This window comes from Archocentrus centrarchus, chromosome 19 (assembly GCF_007364275.1).
Source record: "Archocentrus centrarchus isolate MPI-CPG fArcCen1 chromosome 19, fArcCen1, whole genome shotgun sequence".
Lineage (NCBI taxonomy): Eukaryota > Metazoa > Chordata > Actinopteri > Cichliformes > Cichlidae > Archocentrus > Archocentrus centrarchus.
In genome coordinates this window covers 12703460-12725654 of record NC_044364.1, presented here as the reverse complement: position 1 = coordinate 12725654, position 22195 = coordinate 12703460, and the positions used below count along the sequence as shown (strand labels likewise).

The 22195-nt window shown below is 39.6% G+C and overlaps 3 protein-coding genes across 5 annotated transcripts in view; all 3 read right to left on the bottom strand.

Moving 5' to 3' along the window:
• adam11 (ADAM metallopeptidase domain 11) overlaps positions 1–495 on the bottom strand; it is a 32764-nt gene extending 32269 nt beyond the window's left edge. For both annotated transcript variants that reach the window (XM_030755009.1, XM_030755008.1), the window contains exon 1: positions 240–495. In XM_030755009.1, the coding sequence (XP_030610869.1) occupies positions 240–297 (58 nt within the window). In that variant the 5' untranslated portion in view covers positions 298–495. The remainder of the gene's footprint in view (positions 1–239) is intronic.
• A 734-nt stretch (positions 496–1229) lies between these two features.
• Positions 1230–7786, bottom strand: dbf4b (DBF4B-CDC7 kinase regulatory subunit). The gene is made up of 12 exons (XM_030755511.1): positions 7659–7786; positions 7014–7219; positions 6343–6522; positions 6063–6113; positions 5878–5947; positions 5446–5510; positions 5207–5246; positions 5064–5109; positions 4054–4182; positions 3720–3861; positions 3494–3627; positions 1230–3394 (listed from the first exon to the last, which is right to left on the bottom strand). The coding sequence occupies exons 2-12, from the start codon at positions 7167–7169 to the stop codon at positions 1942–1944; spliced, it is 2466 nt and encodes an 821-aa protein (XP_030611371.1). The 5' UTR covers positions 7170–7219; positions 7659–7786; the 3' UTR covers positions 1230–1941.
• Positions 7787–10667: 2881 nt separating this feature from the next.
• On the bottom strand, positions 10668–22149 carry LOC115798189 (gap junction gamma-1 protein-like). Of its 2 annotated transcripts, XM_030754940.1 has the most exons (4): positions 22021–22149; positions 21852–21914; positions 21076–21145; positions 10668–13214 (listed from the first exon to the last, which is right to left on the bottom strand). In XM_030754940.1, the coding sequence occupies exon 4, from the start codon at positions 13160–13162 to the stop codon at positions 11783–11785; it is 1380 nt and encodes a 459-aa protein (XP_030610800.1). In that variant the 5' UTR covers positions 13163–13214; positions 21076–21145; positions 21852–21914; positions 22021–22149; the 3' UTR covers positions 10668–11782. The 2 variants fall into 2 exon arrangements, with proteins under 2 accessions (XP_030610800.1, XP_030610801.1); XM_030754941.1 differs by lacking the exon at positions 21076–21145.
• Between the last annotated feature and the right edge of the window lie 46 nt (positions 22150–22195).

Sequence of the window (22195 nt, the reverse complement as noted above, 5' to 3'; positions counted from 1 at the left end):
AGGCAGAATGAAAGGGCAACAAGAGACTGGACGGTGGGTGTGAAGTCATATTAATGCATTTAACAGAATTAACAGCTGACAGTGAGCGTCTTGTTGTCACCATGGTGCTTCTTGGGCTGTACAGGCTGAATGGATGCAAATAACTACTTATATATTAAAAAAAAAAAATTGACAACAAGTCTAACATTTGGCTCTGTGTTTTAAATTAAATCTAAGAATAATGCGTGGGAGTCTCTTACCTGTCTCCGCGTACCGTGCATACACTGCAGCGAACAGCAGGCATCTCACCGCGAGCATGATGCTCACATAGTCCCAGTGATTTCCTCGGTGCAGCGCCGTTAAATGAACCGACACCAGCCGTGAGCGGAGCAGCAGCAGGACTCTTGTTTTTGATGTTTTTGACAGTGAAGACAAACACAGCAGCTTGGCGCCTTTACACTGTACGCCCGCATTTCTCACTCCCTTTCCGCCTCCGGCGAGTTACAAACACCTGGAACCGGCTCCTCCTCTCGGTTCAGGAAACATGGTGTTTGTGTGTCGGTGCTCCCCCTCCCACCCGAGCTCCTCAGCGCCACACACCTGTCTGCCGGCCTCGTTACTGTGTGACGCCGCGCGAGGAAACAAGGAGCACGTGGGGCGTGACGGGCCCACTCACGCTCTTTAATGGCTCCGACACTCGGGCCCGGGAGTCCAAAGGGAAGGACCTGATAATACACTCCAGGCATTATTTTAAAGAAAACTGGTTTCAAATGCACGCCATCTTTCGAATGCATTTCAAACTGTGGTTTATTATTTATTATACAGATGAGCTAAGTATGTTATTTGCTCTGTCGATTAATACCATAAATACAAATATGTATTTGTATTATATTTAATTGAATATAATTAATATTCAATTAAAGGCATTTTCCAGATACAATTATGAAAATTAATATACATATATATGCAACAATATGAATTATTTACAATTTGTAATGCCTTTGGTTGGTTGAAATCTGGACAGTTAGGTAACAGTTAGGATAGAGAGAACATATCAAATATTGTTTGTCAGCTGGTCTGATGAGCCAAACAGGACACACCGACCGCTGCTGCCCTTGCTTCCTTCCTACCTTCCCATTTGCCTCCTACAGGCAGTCAGCATTTAAGTTTTAACTGCACTTGCAAAAACTGACTAAAGCACAGGGAACTCTTCATGAATAAAAAGATTTATTTAAAAACACTGTACAAGGTTTCAAATCACATTTTCCAAAGAAAACTGATAGACTCCATATACTAAAATCATGTGGCATTTCCCTTCATTTGTTGTGACCCTGTTTTCAACATCCATGAGACATGATTAGTAGGAGGTGTGACTTCTGGACTTTATGGACCATTTTAAATTGGTAGATGACCTCAGGTCACCAAATACTGTATATTTAATAAACCTAACTTGTGTCACCTTGACAAAGCCAGTCCGCTGGCCCACCTTCAAAATGTAGGAACAGCTTTTTGACAGTCAGGTTTGGCTCACAGTTCGTCCGTCCTCCACCCTATGAATGCCTCATCTGTTTGACCATCAACACTGCCATATGTGGGACCTGATCCAGGCAGAGCACTTACAGTAATTGAGTAATGCCCCTTTCAGAAAGGCCTCATTAAATTCTCAGTACCACCATGAGCTCCTGAACAACTGCAGTCAGCACAACACAGAATATGGCTAAGAGGTTTGCGCACAACGAGGGTTAGGGGTCAAGATGAAAATGATCATAAACACACTTCAAATTCTTGGGAAGATGCAGCAACCATTAAGCAGCATTTAATACAAAGATCAAATTAGATCTGCGTTTCTAAAAATCTGCTATACAAGATATTTTAATAAGCACCAAATTTAAATATTTATTCAGTGTACACTGGGTTTTTGTGCAGCCCATTATTCCAGTATTCACAAAAATTAAATAGCTGTCAGTGCTGAACCTCTACAATCTGTACCACAGTTCTGCTAAAAGCATCCCTTTCTTCCCCACACAGTGACGCGGGTGGGGGTGCTGGCTGAAGGACAGTATGCAGATGTGACTCGTAGCTGGTGTCGTGCATCCAGGGACATGGCCTGTGGAGCAATTCTTTGTCGAGCTCACAGTTCTGCTCAGTGGATGTCAGAGGTGTAGCTGAGGTCGGGCCCACCTGTGACAGCAGGTCACAGTCCCAGTCTGACTCCGATGATGATGGAGAGAGCTTAGCTAGGTCTGGGATGAGGCCTGGCTCGATGCAGATTGAGGTAGAGTGAGATAATGAACGCTGAGATTCTTGACTGGAAAACGTACTGTGAAATTTATCAGCGGGGAATTCGAGTGGTTGATTGGGGATTGAGTCAATTTTGGCTGAGGCCCGAGTGAAATTCTGTGCAACAGGAAAACAAAACGTTCTATAAGCCTGTTTGAAACCAAATATATCCAAAGTGCATGTACTAAACGTTGAAGAGACATTTGGCTTGAGACAGGACTGAATTATCTCATAAGGGGCCTTGTCCGAAAATAGAGAGCGTTCAGTCTTTGCCATACTGTCACTCTGTGATTTTGCTGGTGTTGTATTTTCTCCAGTCCAGCTAATACTGTTCCCAGTCTTTGCTGTCCTTGTCCTCTTACTCCGACTACATTCCGGGCTGGCAGATCGACAGCGCTTTTTAGGGTTTGCTGCGATGTCTGACTGACGAGGCAAGGACCGAGATCTACCTGAAGACAGTGTAGCGCACTCCAAATCTCTGTTAGAACACGCGAGTCCAGCAAATCCAACAAGACCATCTTCTTTTGATCCTTTCGGGCCTTCTGCATTGGTCACAGCCACAGAAGTAATTTGTGGGGTGGACAGAACATCTGTGAGGGCTGAGACAAGTTTGAACACGTCCTCAGTTTGTCCTTCCGCAGGCTCGTCTGTGGTGTACGGCTGTGGACTGAGGACAGGGGGATCTGAATAAGGACTTTGAGGATTTATAATGTAGGAATAGGGGACTTGGGGACTAAGGACTGGAGGCAAAGAGAATGGGTCAGAAAGGGGACATGGAGAGAGATGTTGAATTTCAGGCAGCTGATTAACTGAGTCCTGGGCTTCTACTTCAGCTTTTAATACAGGTATAGCTGGGCTAGAAGCCTGAGGATGGATATCTGGCAGCTGGCAGTCTGTCTCATGACTGAAAGACTGAGTGTCAGCAGGCTGAGTGCCTGGATTTGGGATGGTAAACTGAACTCCTGGTGATGGACTGGCTGGGCCTGGACAGGAAAGAGGACCTCTAGTAGGGCTGGAAATGTGAATATTTAATGATGAACTTTGTCTCCGAAGGGCCTGAACAGCATGCTCCATCTCAGCATCAGAAAGAGGCTCCAGTTCACAGACATCATGGATAGGCAAAGGAGTTGGTGGTCTAGAGGAGGACACAGACAATCAGTTTTAAAAAAATAAAACAAAGCAGTCCAGTGAAAAGGCAAATTAAAGGAACCTGCTAGTCATAATCACAGCTGACCTGCTCAGTGTTTCTTCTGATTGCTGGGGTGCACTGGGGTCAAATTCTGGAAGCATTTCAACCATAAGCTGATCCACCAAGCTGTAGTTGGAAGGATCCAGCACAAACGTGCGGTGCTGGTCAGACTGCAAGTGCTTCAAGGACCAAAAACAAACCCCACACCATAAATATCAACAACAAAAACCTGAAAGAACTAACTTGTGTTCTATGAAGAAAAGAGTCCTACCTCTTCCAGATTAGTGAATGACTGATGGCAGCATTCACAGTAAGAAGCGTCCTTTTTGCGTGGTCGCCAACGTGACGGGTTACAACTGAGTGGGGATTTACTTTGGGATTTCTCCTGAATACTACTTTTGACTGTCTTGGCCCTAATTAAAAGATATTAAAACATTATGAATCATCTATAATGTACTTTTTCAGAAACACTTTCTGCATGCACTCCAGTGTTCTGTAATTTTATTTAAACCATTAAAATAATCATTTAAAAAAAAAAAATCAAGCAGTTTGTTAAATATATAATAATATTATTCAAACAGTTACCCAAGCACAGCTGAACAAACCTTGTTTTTTTCCCCTCCAGCTCTGTCTCCATTTCAAACTGCGGAGGAGGAGATTCAAAGGGGCTGAATCGACCAGAGTAGTACAGATCAGGGAAGGTCATAGACTGCATGTGCAAAGGCTTGTATTTCCTGGTTACATGGCAGAACAACAGAGAGGAACAATGGATAAAATGAAAAACTAAAAAATGTCTGAGCATCAAAGTTTCAACATTACAATATTAAAAATCTGAATGCTGAATGAGTAATAAAGTTTATTATTCTAGCTGAATTATTTTGAAATTCATTAAAATTTCTAACCACATTTTAAAACCGTGCATGTGACATTATCAGTTTGACATCAACTGTAGCTAACAGTCCAGATGTCATGGGTTCAATGTCATAGCAATGGCCCATAAACATTAGCCAGATCACATCAATTAAATGAAATGAGAGCGCAAATGAAGAACCCTGTTAACACAGAGGTCCCCTGCAGGAGGGGGCAGCGGAGCTTGCAAAGCCTCATCAAATAGAAATCGTATCCGGTTGAGCTTTGGGCTCCTGGGGAGCTGCCTTGGTAGGGGGGGGCGGCTTGTCACATTACATGATAGGTCTTCTTAACAATTTAAAGTAAGAAATTCATCTGGGCTGAAATGCACACCTCCAGAAGGGCAGGAAAAAAAAAACGGGTACAGATTACTGCCCCCCGCTGCTGCTTCACTGTCAGTGTGCTTAAACTGCAAAAAAAAAAAAAAAAGGCTTGAATCTGATACCCAACCATATGAGGTTTTGCAGGCTTAAAACCCACTCCCTTTGCCTTGCTAAATTTTAAGTTGTCTCTCTTTATTCTCTACGATTTAAAAAAAAAAAAAAAAAATACAAGATTAAAAGGATTAGGGTATCTTGTTATTTTATGATCTCTCAAAAAACAAAAAAAAAAACAAAACAAAAAAAAAGGTGCGAGTGATTTCTAAAAGGAAAGAAACTTTCTCTTGCTTGAAAATAAACTGCACTACATGAAAGAGGAAACTCACCTGCTCAAGTCCTCAATTTTAAGATATGGGGATCTCAAAGCCAAAGCTGTTGACAGCAGATGTGAGAAGAAATGGACAAATAAATTAGCCAAAGTGAAAATATTGTGATAAAATACAACTACAAAATATAACCACAGACTTACCCTTGACAACAGGAGAACCTTGATATTTAGTGCCAGTCTTCTGCAATAAAACCATGTTAAAAACAAACAAAACTCATTAATATTAAACCAACATCATCATGTTTCACACTTAATTCAGTTTCAATAATTTTTCTATCATGTCTTTGTACATTACCATTACTCCAGCTTAAAGTCTAAAAGCTGCTACAATGGGACATCTGATAAATGATGTGAAAAGACCAACAACACAAACACCTTACCTCTGCCCTCTTGTGTTTAGAACTGAAGCTCTCTCGAGTCAAATACTTCAGATAACGAAGGACATCTGATATCACGTTAAGTAACAACTTTCAATGTGCAAAACACACATTTTTTATTCAGGTACTGACTTTAAAATAAAGAACATGGCAGACACTTCCCTAAAAAATACTTTTGACTGGTGAAAATACTTCAAGTACAGTTTTGGAACAGTCTGGACTTTTTTTAGCAGTTGGGCAAATTCTTGATTGTTCCTTAGACAACATGAATAATCAGGAACCGGTACATAGACAACTTCAATTAGATACAGTAGCATACAAGAATTCATGAGCATTCATGTGGTGCCATCTGCTGTGAGCACAGGCTCACAGCAGGTTAATCGTGTTTTGTTGTGAAATTCCTCTGACCACCTCTAAATTTTGTCAAAAGGATACCATCCACATGCAAAATCTTGACTCCCCATGATTGAGCACTGGACAAAACACTGCTCCCCTGCAGTCGTTCCTACAAGGCAAATCCATCAGAAAGAGAAGAGTCAAGATATCAAAGCAAGTCACCACTACCTACAAAGAAACCACAGTTCTGTGTGATGAAGAGCATTTTGGCTGCACTGACTTACATTGTTGCGAATGGCTTTTTCAAGTAGAGCCTTCCCTCGACTGCCACAAGCCTGTAGAGACAAGAACAGTGAAGTTATGCATTATAGTTAATTCTAACTTACACTACTGCCTAAAGAGTTTGTGATTAACAAAAGATCCCTAAAAATTTCAATCTTTCCAGAGTAGCTTTTTCATGTTTCAGGACAGTAAACAGCAATTAATCATCTACTAAAACATATTTCGTGGTATTTGATAACCAATCAAAGGCCTAAGAAACAACAATAAAACGAGTTACAGTACCATCGGTCTAGGACGCCGCTTGTCATTGCCGAGGCCACTCTCCCGCTGCTTAATCAAATGTTGGGTTGCTTCATTTGGTCCCTTTGCCACACCTTTGTTATCAACATCCTTCTCCTTCAGGCCCTCTTTGTTTCCAGTCACAACAAAGTTTACATCCTTGTGCAGGAAGCTCTCAACCCTCTTCAGAAGGAAAAAAAGAGAGATCTGCTGAATGACATCATTCATAGATCAATATTTCCTTATGCAAACTAACTTGAGTTCAGTGGGTGTACAAGTGAAAAAAACAAAACAAAAGTGTTGGCTGGTCAGTTGACCTTACTCATCCTCAAGTACTTATACAAATAATTATTTTTCTGAAGAAAAACAGATACAGCTGAGTACAGCAGATAAAACACAGAAGGATCAGGTCAGTGAGGAAAAGCAAGATCTTCATTATTAGGGTTGTACTGGTTCTGAAATCAAGAACAAACTCATGATTCAAATATTCAGACTCGATATGTGCTTATGTCTTCTATGTCAAAATTACATTAAACATTTCCTCTAGCACAAACTGTAGGTGTGGCTAATTTCATACAGACACTCTTATAGATATATTTTAAATACAACGCGATAGCCTATAAACGGCACACTACACCGCCAAGGAACCAGTGACAGGATACCACCATGCTTACCCCTCCTAGAAGAGATATGGCTTCCAAAAGCAGGGCTGTGGGCTGTTTCTTCACATTGTCCAGATAGAAGGTCCTTCCCTCCAGCTTTTTCGCTCCATGGGACAGTTTGCCGAGAAGCCCATATCCACGCTCCTTTAAATGCTGCTGCGGCTGCATGATCCTGGTGCAGTAAAGGCTGTTACAACTTACATTAAAGCACCAGGACCCTACAAAAACGAAAGGAACATCTATCAAGAGCCAAATAAGCCTTTGGTTATATAAAAAGCAGATGCACTAATGCTTTCTAGCAACTACATTATGGAGATGTTAACAAAGTCCCTAAGTTATTTAGAAAGTATCATCTATTGTTAGAGGTTTTGACTCATCTCGTCTTCTCCATTGTCGGGCATCGGTAGGCTTTTAAATACCTTGCTCCAAACAATGTTAGAAATGCAGCAACTTGAATTTCGGTCGCGTAATTTTGGCCTTAAAAACGCAGCTGCGCACTAGAAGCACAAGCCTGGCCACTCTGCTAGTTAGCTTTAGTCGACATCAGCGAGCTTAGCTTTCTTCAAAAACAGACAGAAACCATTCAGTGTCGGATAGTTTTAACTCATCTTCCGCCTCGTTTTGACAAAAAGCAAATAAATAAGAAACACAGCTTACTTGTGTTTTGTTTCTGTGCTGGAGAGAAGCGATAAAGAAGCAGCTACTATAGTTCCATCAAGATCCAGCGGAGCTGTAACCGCCGCTTTTTCAAAAACACTGGCGGACGTGCTGATGTAAAGGCAGCGTAACATCCGGTATGACGCTGCCTTCACCGATTTAATCAGTCTGAAATCACAATGCGCAACGGTTGCCCATTGTAATTTCATAATTGTAATCATAAAGCTGCCTCTCACATAACCTATCCTCTCAAACACGAGCTCTGACTTTCAGTCTTAAATATGTTACGCCCTTTTCTTTTTCTTTTTTTTTTTTCCCATTGTGAGTTTATGGTAAGGTTTTGAGAGTATCCTAAACGCAGCACGTTTAGGATACTCAGAATATAAATAAATGGTTTATATTTTGTGGGTTACTTTGTGGTTACTTTGTAGTCTAAGTGACCTATTTGGAGCCAAGTGCGCAACAGTCATTCATCTATGCAGGATTTTGCAGCTCGAAAAGAAAAATTAACAACATGAAGAACAGATGGAACTTGTGCAATATAACAAACAATTTTGCTTAGCGATGGTAGTTTTCAGAACGAGCCATAAACTATATATTTGACCTCAAAATATTGTGCTTCTTTCTTTAAATAAAACATACATTTATTGGTGTTCTCGTTAAGTTTGGAGGTGGTTAAACATGTTCAAACTAATTTTCTTTTGCACCAACTGACAACATATTATGACAGAGTTAAATTGGTTAAATAAGATAAGCAAACATCCTCTGGCCCTTTTCTTGTATATAAGGCGTGTGGCAAATGAAAGGAAAACCACCGTGGCGTCGATGCTCCTCTCCTGGAGAAGTGAAACACAGTTCTTCCAAAAGCTCCTTAATTTGGTGTTTTCATAGTAGTTGAGAGTGCTGTCATATTTATGGTATCATTTAGTTTTCCTGGACCTTGAATTAGGGATGTCAAGCTCATTTTAAATTCACAGTTGCCATAGTTGGCATATCACAAACAGATATGCCAACATATGCCATCATCTGAAGATAACTTTGTTTCTGAGCTCAGGAATGGACGAAGCACTACAACAAGCCAATTTGTTTCAAACTGATTGTAGCTAAAATGTGATTGATAAACAGCGTTATTGACTGATGGAAAGAAATAACTTCAAATTATTCAGTGAGGATAGTGCCGTTTCTTTTATTTCACTCCAGTCTCTGAAGACACCTAATAGTATATTATAAGATGATAATATCCAAAGCTCTCATCTCTGCAACAATGCACACACAGAACAGAAAGAACATTAGCACTGAGACACAGTAAGCAGAAAGTTGTCTTTATCATATCTGTGTGTTTGCACCCAGCAGACACTTTATTAGGTACACCTTGGTAATGCTGGCTTTAGCCTTCAAAACTGCCTCAATTCTTTATGGTATAGATTCAACAATGTGCTGGAAACATTCTTCAAAGATTTTGGTTCACACAATTTCAGCATTTAAACAACGTTCAGTTGGTATAGCCTGAACCTTCAATACAAGCAGGATGGATTCCCACTTTCATGTTGTACATGCCAAATTCTGACCCTACCATCCACTCATCAGACCAGGCAAAACTTTGCTTTGCTCTATTGTTGGTGAGCCTGTGTGACAGGAGTGGCACCCAGTGTGACCTTCTGATGCTGTAGCTCATCTGCTTCAAGGTTCACCATGTTGTGCATTCAGAGATGCTCGTCCGCATACCTTACTTGTAATGGGTAGTTATTTGAGTTACTGTTGGTTTCCTAATGGCTCAAAAGAGTTAGGCTGTTCTCCTCTGATCAGTGGCATTTTTATCCAGGCAATTTCCATTCACTGGTTATTTTCTCTTTTTCGGACCATTCTCTGTAACTCCTAGATGCTGTACAGAGAAATCCCAGTTCATCAGTCTGTGTGGCACCAACAACCACGTTTAAAGTAACATAAATCGCATTTCTTCCAAATTCTGATGCTCAGTTTGAAATGTCTACATGCCTAATGAGTTGGTGCCGGATGATTAACTGATTAGAAAACTGCATTAGCCATTAGTTGAACAGTCTCTGACATGATGATTATCTAATCATATCTGTATACATGCCTACACAAGATTTACAGTTTTGTTCTGAGGAGGAACATCTGAATTGTATATGTATTATTGTAACCTTATATAATTATAATGTAGAAGAAATTTCCAGTATTGCAACATCTCTAGATGTGATAAAGTAAAATATGTACTACTACATTTTACATATAGTTTTGTGCATGGGGCAATCTGTGTGGTAATTCAGTACAAATTGAAGATTATATAATTGATAGAATATTTTCATGTGTAACAAATGGGCTGATATATGGACTGGAAAATGCTCCCTTATTCAAATATGATTGGTGTGCTTTTGTTTTTGGGGTGGCTTTGAAAGCAGATCTATAATTGAAGTGAAAATGAGAAGCATACCAACAGGAAGTCAATGACAGTGTGGATAATCTCTTCATCTGCTATTCTCAAGGCACCTGTGGAGGTACACCAAGAATGAAAGCCTGAAATGACGGATATATACAGAGCACATGGAGAAATTGAATTCCTTCAGAGACCACAGAACTGTGATATACTTAGGATCGAATTTAAACACAAGAGAACCAAATAATTTTAATTTGCTTCCACCACTAAAAAAAAAAAATTCAAGTTATTTTTCTCGAAATTTCGAGCTACTAAGTCAAAATTTCATGTTAATAACTCAAGATTTCAAGTTATGGATGGCGATTTTTTTTTTTTAGTGGCAGAAACAAGCTTCCATACCACACTGAAGAAGGAAGACTGAGCTGATGCTCAGTGACTGTTATACTTCCCCTGTGTTCCCAGCAGAGGGCAGTGTGCCTGAAAGAGAGAGTAAAGTGACAACCAGAGTAAAATATGCCATATGCTCATATAAAATATTCAGACTTAAATTAATAATATATTTTTCACTCTAGCCTGACATCAAAATTGTTGAAAACAAGACAAGGATCATGAGACAAATGCAAACTCTTTATTCAAAACATGCACTTTTTGTTCCTAAAAATATTTCTAACAAAACTAAACAGAGGAACCACCTAAAAATTGGCCTTTCAGACTGAAAATATGGAAATCCAAGTAAAAGACTGCAAAAAATAAAAAATAAAAATGCCTGATACACTCTTTCTTCTTGGATGGCTGAAAAAACTCAGTATAAACAAAAATCTTATAACACTGAAACACCTGTATTAATATATGAAAAGTTGTGTTTCTTTTACTTGCATGTCAAAACATTAATGACAACTTTTATACTTCTCAAAAATAACTGTAAAATTGCCAAAAGAAAATATGATGAAATTACCAGCTGAAACATAATATCCCTGTTTTTTGCAAGCTGTTTTCAAACAGGACTTCCAGAAAACATGAGCAGAGTCAGGCCGGGACATTTATCTCAAATGCAGCACACGGCAGGACATTCACGTCAGCTGCATTCTCCCAACCAGAAATATTCCCTGTGGTCTAGGTGAGGACATTGCCTGACTACAGCGTGCAGGAGGTAGGAAACAGGATGACCACTCATAAGCTGTGAATTCACCAGAATATTAGCTGCAATATTCTCACACTAGCACGATTAAACATCATACATTTTGTGGTAGAGAAGTGGCAGGTTAAAGACAGTATATCTGATCCGAGCGCACTGGAAATTTGCGATCTCACATGCACCTCAGTCAGGGGATGATTTGTAAAGTTCAGGGCTGCAGTACATGTGTGAAAACAGACTTTTTGATGTTCGTGGGGAAACAATCCACATGAAAGTTGGGTTAGTTAAAAAAAAATAAAACAAAAAGAACAACAATTCTGGATATTCATGAACAAAATTATTGAACTCTAACCCTGGTTTAAAAAAAGGTGAATTTTTAAACATAAAGAGATGCTGAGTTTGAATGAAGTAAGGCACTTTCAATTGCAGCATTGAAGCTTCTGCTTATTAAAGGGAAATTAAAAAATGGCACCAAAATCTTACAGCAAAAGCTATTCAAAATATTTTTTCTGACACTTTTATTCCACTGTAATTTACTGCTATACAAAGCTGCAGCAAAGTTAAATGGTTACACTGTTTTACGTAGTCTGTGTTTCAAATCCACTCCGAACCCTTTACCACTCCATATTTGCTGCTACTGCTGGTGCCGCTGCTGCCCCTGTCTGTGTCTGCCCTGCCGGAGGCGTGTCTGTTGGTTTGCCGGTGTTTACGTTCACGGTGAGGTTTGCTGCGGTTGTTAGTGTGGCTCTGCAGCTGGATGTACGTCTGATTATCAGCCTTCAGGATTTTCTGAGGCCTACTGCTGTCTTTATGAACTGCTCTGGGCGCATCTCCTTTCCCAGCTCCGCACTGGTTTTCATCATTAATGGTGTACTGTTGACGTTCCTCTTGGGCAATGTTCACGTGGTTCTGCCGACATGCCAGCTTGGCATTAGTGAGATCAGTGATGGGTAGTGGTTGTTTGTGGTTCCCTGTAGCTACCAGAAGGGGTTTAACGGCGATGTTATACCCTGGTGGAGCAGTTGGTGCATTCCAAGAAAAAGGGTAAGAGCTGTAGTCTTCCTCACTCAATCTTGCCTCAGTAAGAGCTCCTTGTCCCCTTGCCAGCCCATACAGCTCCTCATTGGGGAACTGTGCCTTGCGGGAGTATATTATCTCATACATGGTACCTATGCCCAGATGAAGCATCTCCCATATATTGAGTGCCAGACAGAGTAGGGAGACTGTGTACATGATGAGGAGAAAGATTGTCTTCTCAGTTGGCCGTGACACAAAGCAGTCCACGCTATGAGGACAAGGCAGGTCTGAGCATGTGTAGCTAGCAGGCACAGAAAATCCATACAGGGCGTACTGACCACAGAGGAAAGCAACCTCCAGCAAGGAGCGCACCAGGAGTTGGACGACATAAACGCGCATCAATCCATCCTCTTTGATACGATGACGCCCATCATGCCGCACTTTGGCTTTTACTTTTTTATCACAGCTGCCTCCCTTTTCTGCTTCACCACCATCACTCTCCACCTCTGCCATTTCATAGATCATTGGGTCTTCCTCGTGGTCATCCTCAGCCTCTTCAATACCCCTGTGCTGCTTTCTGCCCGCAAGATAGTGCTTCTTGGGTTTCTTTTGGGACAATCCAATCACTCCTCCACTTTCTGCCTTGTCTTCTACTCGAGCAATTTTGTTGACAGCGTAGCCCAGGTACATGAGTGAAGGCGTGGCCACCAGGATAATTTGGAAGACCCAGAAGCGGACATGTGAGAGTGGGGCGAAGGCGTCGTAGCAAACGTTCTCGCAGCCTGGCTGGGCTGAGTTGCAGACAAACTTGCTCTGTTCATCATAGTAGATTGACTCTCCTCCTACGGCTGTGAGTACAATGCGGAAAACAATGAGGACAGTGAGCCAGATCTTGCCCACAAATGTAGAATGGTTGTGGATTTCTTCCAGAAGGCGAGTCAGAAAACTCCAGCTCATGGTGGTGAAGGGGCAACTACAGCAAGAGGCAACATACACCTCCTTTTAATTCCTGTGGAGAGAACAGAAAGCTTTTGGTCATGCATGCAAACTTAAAGACAATTATCCACAGTGATTCATTTAACAGTGGGGTGGTTATGTCATCTCTATATTAGCTGCCAAAGGGTTAACTAATGAAGTCAGAGACAGCAGAAGACACTAAAGGTTTACTCCCACTATGAATGGCTGCTTCTACCATAACGAAGCATGACTGTCCACACTCCCCAGCTGCCCTGTGCTCCAGTTTGTCTCTTTTGCTCCCTCTTTAATCCTTCTCCCTGTCTTTTCTATGTCCTAAACTAAAAGGAACATCACTACTCCTACCTCCCTCACAAGTTTTTGGTAGCCCACTGTTCTCTTACATGGTTTAAAGGTTTATCTGTTATTTAACATGGCAGTTTTCATTCATGGTGTACAGACACAAGCTTAATCTGAGGAGGCGTTTAGGTTAGAGATTATACCAAATGCATAATGCGCTCAATCACACCTGAGCCCACCTCTTTTTAATCCCACTAGCCAAACAAACTGGGTTTAGGAGTCAAACATGCTCAAGTATTGTTAGAACACCATAAACCAGTTTATCATATTTCATATTTAAAACTGGCAAAGTCACACAAAAAGCAAAGCTAAACATAATTGGTACTTGCAGCTATAATAAGGATCTACTAAAGCAAGATGGAATTGGTGAGCAAATTAAATACTGTTACATGCTATAGATATTACACGTTTGCCTGAATCAAGCCACAATACTAATTATACATTCCTCAGTCTTTACTGCATTTTAGCTTTTTTTTTTTTCTATGAGAAAACTTATAGTCAACTACAATGTCACTGACATAATACAACTACAATATGTGCAATAAAGAAAAAATGATTAAAACAAAAAGAAAAAGTCCCAATACTTCATATACCACAAGCAAATTCATATAACTCACTGCTGTAGATCCCCCCTGAAAGGGAAAATGATTCTCTGAGAAATGGAACTTGATATATATGCTCCTGACAAACCCTCCAGGCTTACAAATCTAACAACTAACACACTTGCCAAAGAGCTCCTTACAGTGAAATATTATTTTCCATTTAAAGGCAAACAAAAGTTCAGCAGAGAACTCTTCTTGTCAGCGTCTGATAATACAGAGTGGGGGAAAAACGATTTCTTAATCTGTCGATTTTTGTGTGTCGCTCAATTTGTCTCTCTTTTTCATGACACACAGAATGAATAGTTCAGCTTTTATTCTACAAATAAAGACATCACACACTCTTCCAGTGTATTCACTGAGTGTTTTATTTAGCTCCATTTGTTTGCACAGATGGGTAGGATCAGCTCTTAGCCCTTCTGCAGGATGCACACCTACCTCCAGAAACAGTTCGCTGATTTGAAATGAATCACAGGCAAGTACTTTGTCTTTCCTATACATGGTTATCAAATAGTGTATTTCTTCACAATAAAAACACTTTCATGCTTCTACGTTTAATACCTGTGCCCTGCAGCTCATGTCCAAACACATCCTTGGTATTAGCACACAAAGGGAAGAGTAATGAAAATAATGGAATGCCTAACCATGACTGCTTTGCTAACTGAATTCCCCTGATAGGCATTTTACTCTACATTAATACTATATCTGATCATCCAGATGGCCCATGAATTAGATATAAGTAATGAAAACTTCATTTTTCCTGAGAAATTGTACCTCAAAGACTAACACGAGCAACACTGAGTGGGTGCCAACGCGCGGCTGTTTTGGATTTGTCACCGGGGTGCGAAGTGAAGTGTGTGACGTTTGATGGGTCCAGCTTGAACAGTATGCATCTCTGGTGTGAATTTGAACATCCTAGGTCACATCATTGTCGAGTTACAGCGTTTGCAAAATTTTCAGAAAACTTGACCTCTGACCTTTACCTTCAGATTGGAACTCGTCTGAGATTTTTAGTAGATGCATCTATGGTGTGAATTTGAACATTCTCAGTCACATTGTTCTCAAATTATGGTCAATGTTTAAGTTTTTGTGAAAGGCTATGATAATAGCTCGAGTTTTTCTTCGAAACAGCCGAGCCATTTAAAATTGACTTGTTAATTTACAGTAGTACATCTGATGTTACTGGATGACACTGGGCAGAAAAATTTGTACTTGTAATTTGTATCCGATAAACCATTTGAAAACCTTGTTTTTAAAATACAGAACATAATACAGAAAAACATGCTTGAGGTAATTTCAAAATGGTGTTCTGCTTTCTAGACATTAGTATTGGCATAAGCTCCAAAAATCCAGCATGTGCATTAACCTTGGCATTAATCCCTAATGTGATGATAATTTACATTTAAAAATGTAAATTTAAAATTTAGAAAAGCCATCCACTGATTTTCAATAATGGAACCATTTTATCATGTTAATTTAAGACATTGAGGGCCAAATTTAGAGCAGTACAAATGAGTGCGAGACTGCAATAAAAAAAAAAAAAAAATGCATCAATGGGTGTGGAAAGTTTTACAGGTGATCTAAGAACAATGAACTAATTTATTAACAAGGCCACAGTCAGTTCATTTCAATAGTGATCAGCAATTTGCAGAGAGCAGCGCAAATTAGTGAGTCAAAAACAAGCAGACCTGATTAAGGAGTGATGAGGGAGGGAGTAATGTACTAACAAAAATAATACAGGGTAAGCACAGGATTTGGGTATGTGTTTTTCTCTGAAAATAGCATGACAATTCAGTAAATGAGAGGCAGCAGAAGGAGAATCAATACGTTTATGATATAACAATGAAGATTTCTTTGTGTGGTCCTGTGGGCTGAGTCTCAGCTGGAGTGCAATATTTATCCAGAGGAGAGCTGCTTTATTACAAGCTATTCCACTGTGTAAACCTCAAATATGTGGTGTAACAGCTGAGCTGTAAGATGTGTAGGAGAACATAAAAAATTATTAACCGTCAGATCCTGAGCTGTCCCTTCTGTCAATGAACAAACTGCTTCTCTGTCATGTATAAATGTGTGTATTGCTCCTGTTTATTCTGGTGCCTGTATGAGCCTGCTGGTACGTATTAAAGTCAATATAATACATCGTAACATTGAGATTTTAATCTGACATAACAACATGATTTCTTTAATTGCTGCATTTTGACAGGCATTTCAGGATGGTATGTTATAGCCCTGATCTAGAGAGAAGTGGAAAAGGAAAGAAAGGGGAAAAAAAAAAGAGACTGCATCAAAGTTGCTCTGTGTGTGTGCGCACTGCTGAGAAAAGACAGACATGTGCACTGATTTCTGTGTAGAAATGTGACCTCCCTCCCTCCAAGGTTTCATGTTGAGGTCAGTTCAGGTCTGCTTCACTATATTAAAATACCAGTATTACTGAAGACCAGAAATATGTGGGGCTCAGCTCTAAACATGCAGCACAAGAACTCAGTGAAGAGCTACAGGACAAAGCCAAAGTTTCAGCGCTGTGCTCACAGCTTTGAGCCATCCAGGCTCGCCAATTACCCACTAGTTCAGATAACGTCTCCCCTTTGAAAACCCCGACTGGCAACCATCACAGCCACATAAGGCGCAAAATAAGACAAGCCTTTTTTTTTTCTGTGTTAAATTTAGTGCAATTTATAGTAAATTGCGTGCCACAAACCTTAGTAAATCCTGTTTGTGTGAGTCATTTAAATATTTTCCTCCTAAAATTTTGCACCCTGGAAGGGAAACTCCTACAAACACAATGCAATAAAGCCAGCCACAAAAATACCTGTGTCCACGCCTTTCAGGCACAAAACTGACACGGCAACTCACAACAGCAGCTTTTTAAAGCCAAAAGAGGTTTGTACGCGACAAAATATTTTTTTTCAATTAAATTCATTTCCGATTTATATACTACCAGCAACACAACACTTTTCTCAAAGTGGTTTCTATCATTAAGTAACGAGCCTACAATATTAGAGAGGAAACACCATAGATCAGACGATCCCCTGGGTGCAAGCACTTGGTGACAGCGGGGAGAAAGACCTTCCTGTATAAGGAAGAGCTCTCTGGCTGAACCAGGCTCAGGGAGGGGCAGCCATCTACCTTGACCATTAGGAGGTGCTGGTAAAGAGAAGAAAAGGAGAGGAGCAGCTCTTTAACTGCTGCATACTGTACCTCACCCAAAAAAATCCTCTAAGCTAAAGACACACATCTGCTCAAATCTAGGGCTGCAGATGTCTAAAGTAAGTAAAAATTTAAAGGTCTAGACTTCTGTGGGGCGAACTGCACATGTGATGTGTCTGAGGCTTCTTTAGGATAGTTTGTATTCAAACAGTCCAGCTTCTGCACTGCTTCTTGTAAGAACTGCTTGCATTTGACAAGAGGAGACAGAGACTTGGACTGAGGTGATACAGGAACACGACTGAGGTTGTGCTGGGACTGTTGATATATGAAATAAATTATTATTATTTCATTAGAGCATTAATCAAAAAAAGCCATTACTTCAATCAGATTTCAGTTTAGATGTATAACCTTAGAAAAGGACTGTTTGTTATATCCAATGGCATCGGAACACATGAAGAGGTAACATGCGGTTTGCTATTATTTGATTTACTGATTCAACAAAATATTGATAATAGTTCCCAGAAGAGGTTATTTAAGAACATTTTCAGGAAAAATGCCAATGCCTTTGGCTGCTTTATATCACTGTACACTGAATGTCACAGCAATTTACTCTCAAATATGCTGAAAATCTGAACAAACAGAGATTTTCCTTATTTTTCAGAAGGCAACACTTCAACAACCCAGATTAAAATGTGACACAATATACATCGCATATTATACAGGTGCAATTGCAGGGCTACACACACACACACTGATTTTACGCCAGAAAAATTTTCCCACTAATGCTATGTAATAATAAACATACTGACACACTGTCACATTGATTCAGCATGACACACAAAAAACTATCCTGCTGCTAACACAAGAGTCAATATTCTTCCTTACTAATGTCTCATTTTGTGAAGAGAAGAAGAAGTTCTGAATGTCTCATTAAGAGTCACGTGCCCTCTAAAGCTGCACATCTGGCTATGTTGTGTAATGTACCATTTGGAGGCCCAGTAGCACAGTATCACCACCGCCCAAACACGAACCTCACCGATGGCCTGAAACTGGGACAATCCTTCACGTTGCTCATTTTCAGCTTATCATCAGCAAGGAAAAGGATCCTGCTCCAATGAAGTGCACAGCAAATTTAAATATAAAAAAATCAAATAAATATAAAATCATGCATTTAAGGAGATAACCTAATGTAAATAATGTAGGTACACACCTAGCTTAAGCATGGCAAGACACAGATACAGTAAGCAAAGCGTGAAGTTCTGAATATTTGAAGCTTGCACCGGTTCAGCTAAATGTTTTGATGAGAAGACTGTTTGTATATTGCACAGAATACATGTTTTTTTCTGCACTGTATCAATACAGTGCAGAATAATGTGGTAATACAGACTCATTAGACTGAATATGCTTACTTGCAGCCCACTCTGAACAAGAAAAAATCCTGGGTCTTTATCTTTAAATATCACTCCCACTTGTCTTGATAAAAATTTACTCACCCCAACACCTCTAAGGAGAATACTTGGAGAATAAACAGTCAGGTGATCCTCCAATTCCGCAATATTTATTTCAAAGCAAAAACAGAGGTGTATTTTACACATGCAAACAAATGTGTGAATGAACATCTGTTTATGTAATTACCTTTCTGTGATTATGGCCAGATTTTTGTGATAAACACGCCATCCACATTTGTTAAACACGTATGCACCAAACCAGAGCCTGCTGTCAACACTTTTTTACTTCTATAAAATCTCTTAATTCTATGGTAGGAGGACCAGATAATAAACCTCACAGTTATGTCTTCATGTAAAGCTCAAAATGTACAGCTCCACACCCCTGGTTACTTATAGTGCCACACTGAAAGCTTTCTCCAGATGTCTCCCAGCCCCAGACCAGCCACCTCCTGCTTCCTACAGAGCTAGTAAAAAAAGAACTGGGTTTGTACATGCCTAGCCAAGAAGGCTTCAAGCTGTGGATGTAAGGTTAGTGGTTTCCTTCAAAGCTGTAAAAGTGATGCTATACCCAAAATCTAACTTTGAGCATGAAACACTCACCAGCTATTAACTTAAAAAGGAACTGTTAAAAGTTTGTAGATTGCTGAGACTGCTCTTATTTTTGGAGTGGGTTTCTTCTTGATGAGATACACACTACATACACAGTAGAAAGCTGAATTAAAGGAGGGAAAGCATGCATCCCATGCTCCCTGGCTGGACTGAGACCAGGCGCTATCTTAAATGCAGCGAACAATCCCTCGCCCTGGGATTTAGACAGAAAAAAAGCGAGTTGCTTCCATGATGTGTCCCAGAGCCAGTCAGTCAACAGCAAACAGGAATTCAGAACAACAAAGAAGCTAGAGGCAGGTTTGTCAGAGCAATGCATGAACACTAACGAGGAAGTAATAAAAAAAGAAGAAAACAATGACAACAGCCAGCAGAAAAAATGTGTCTGAACTAACTTGCTTGAATAAAATAATGACTACATAGCTGTCCCAAGGAAAACGGCTGCAAGTGTAGTTAAACTAAATTAAACCTCACCCTCAGCATTTCTTATCTCTGTAACTTGCATTTAAGATGCAAAGCCCACAGGGTATTTCAGGGTCACTTTGTGAGGCATCCACTGAAAGATGTCAAAACACTCACGATGATGCAACACGAGGAGCACAATTTGATCTGGACATGAGCCTCTAGCATACAGAGTTAGTTTGTCTACCTGGAAAAAGTCAAGACACGATTATATAACACTTCAATAATCCTGTGGCACAGCTGTGTAACAAGAGTAACAATATTTCAGTGGTAAAACTTTGTCTCTTAACATTCAAACTTCACTAAAAGCTATTTTCCATGCAGGTATTTTCATACTTGTGTAGGAAGCCTGAGGCTCATCAAAGAGGTTTGGATTTCTACCAAGGGAAAATCAGCAGGACTTTGATAAAAAATGTTTTAACCTTTTTTTTTTTTTTTTTTTTAAATGTAGGAAAAGAAATACATAAAATACCATATAAAAAAGGCAACACAAATTCTTCATTTTAACTACATGTTGATCATTCACAGCAAGCCCCCTCCCCTTCCCCCTTAAGGTCCAATTTAAGCCAGGTAAAACTGTGCTATCAATATAAACACTATTCCCTAGTTTGTGCCTCTTCAATATATTTAATTGTGAGGAAACAACACAGGGCTCTATATTTTCAAACAGGATAAAGGATGAAATTTGAATATTGATCAAATTTGAAGTTGTGTTACATAAAGGCACACACAAGCACTGCCCAAAAGCCTGGCCACATTCACTTAGACGTTCTCCCATAACATGGCGAGAGGCACACCCAAAAATAAATAATACCCCTAAGTTTAAAAGCGTACTTTACATTAAAGTTACAATTGGATGTGTGGCAATAGTTCACGTGAACAGACGATCAACAAATTCCTGCAGGATCTGCAGCTGCAGCGTTGCACATTTTGTTGCGAGTAAAGACACCTTGACCAGTAAAATGTTGGGGTTTTTTTGTTTTTGTATAAATAATAACAAAATATCTAAAATGCTTTTCAGTTCCTTACAAACTGAAAAGACTCCTAACTGTGAAATGAACCACTTAAAAAAAGTTTTAATTTTGATCACAGTCTGTTTTAACAGTGCTTCTAGCACCTCAAATATTGCTTTAACTTACAAATAATTTTTAGTTCATATCACCCAGCCATCAGACAAGGCAAGGCAGATTCTAGGACTTAAGCATTTATCTGACTGAGTAATAAAAATCACCTTAGAGCACAAGATCAAATTAATTTAAAACGCCACTCTGTGTAGTGATATGAATCTTGATACCTCCTTGTTTTACCCTTTGATTCTTTCGGTATCCCAACGAGAACTCAGAGAGACTTCAAACCCCATGTGCCTGCAAAATAAATACAGATAATATAACATATTTTATAGCAAAAAAAAAAAGCTTTGGAGTTTGTAGGGATTTTAAAATATCTGTGGTCACTTTTAACTCCTGACTCTCCTTTGCCTTTAGTTTGAGAACTAAATTGTCTTTGACTAAAAAAAGATTTTTAAAAACTAAGTCTGTACAGTATGTTCCTCCAATTACTATTTCCTTCTTACTTGCTGCCAAAGAACAATATGTAAAAAAACAAAAGAGGCTAATTAGCTCAGGAAAAATAAGATGTGTTTTATATGTGGACTAAACCAAAGAAGGGCTCAAGGATTTAATGCTAACTTTATGCTAAATGCTAAAATAAGATAGCAAAGTTTTAGAGAGGGTTTTTTGTTGTTATTTTTCAGTGTTGACACAATATATTGTATACAGTTTTTAAAAAATGAATCATTACAAACATTTGTGAAATAACAATAACTTACAAACCTGTAAAATAATCAGCTCACTAAATCTGCAGCTAGGTAACCAAAATTGCTAGCAAACCTTGCTAACGTGCTACATAAGCTAATCTAATTATACAGCTTCTCCATTAAAACACAACAAAAAAATTAGAAAGTCAAGTCTCATGGTATTCCTGGTGCCATACTAATCCCTTGCAATCTCTTACCAATTTTTCCTCAACCTAATTTTCACAGTTGGTCACTATTAATTGCAGCTACCTCACCTTTTCTGGCGGACTTTTGCTGGCTCAGCATCTGAATCATCAATCGGCAAGATATGGTACTCCCTGTACAGAGAAATACAAACTTCACCTCCAAATCACAGCAAATTGGTTAATAATGATCTCCATTCACATAAACACCCTCAAAGCTTTAGGTGAATTCAGCTCTTACTGTTTTAAATGTAAAAGTAGTTCCAGCAGATTGGACTTAAGATGGAGAGAGCTTGATTGTAGCAGAGGAAAGCAAACTGGCTGAAGCGGGAAGGAGGGGTTTCTGAGCATGTGTGTGTGTGTGTGTGTGTGTGTGAGAGAGAGAGAGAGAGAGAGAGGGGAGGAGAGAAAGAGAG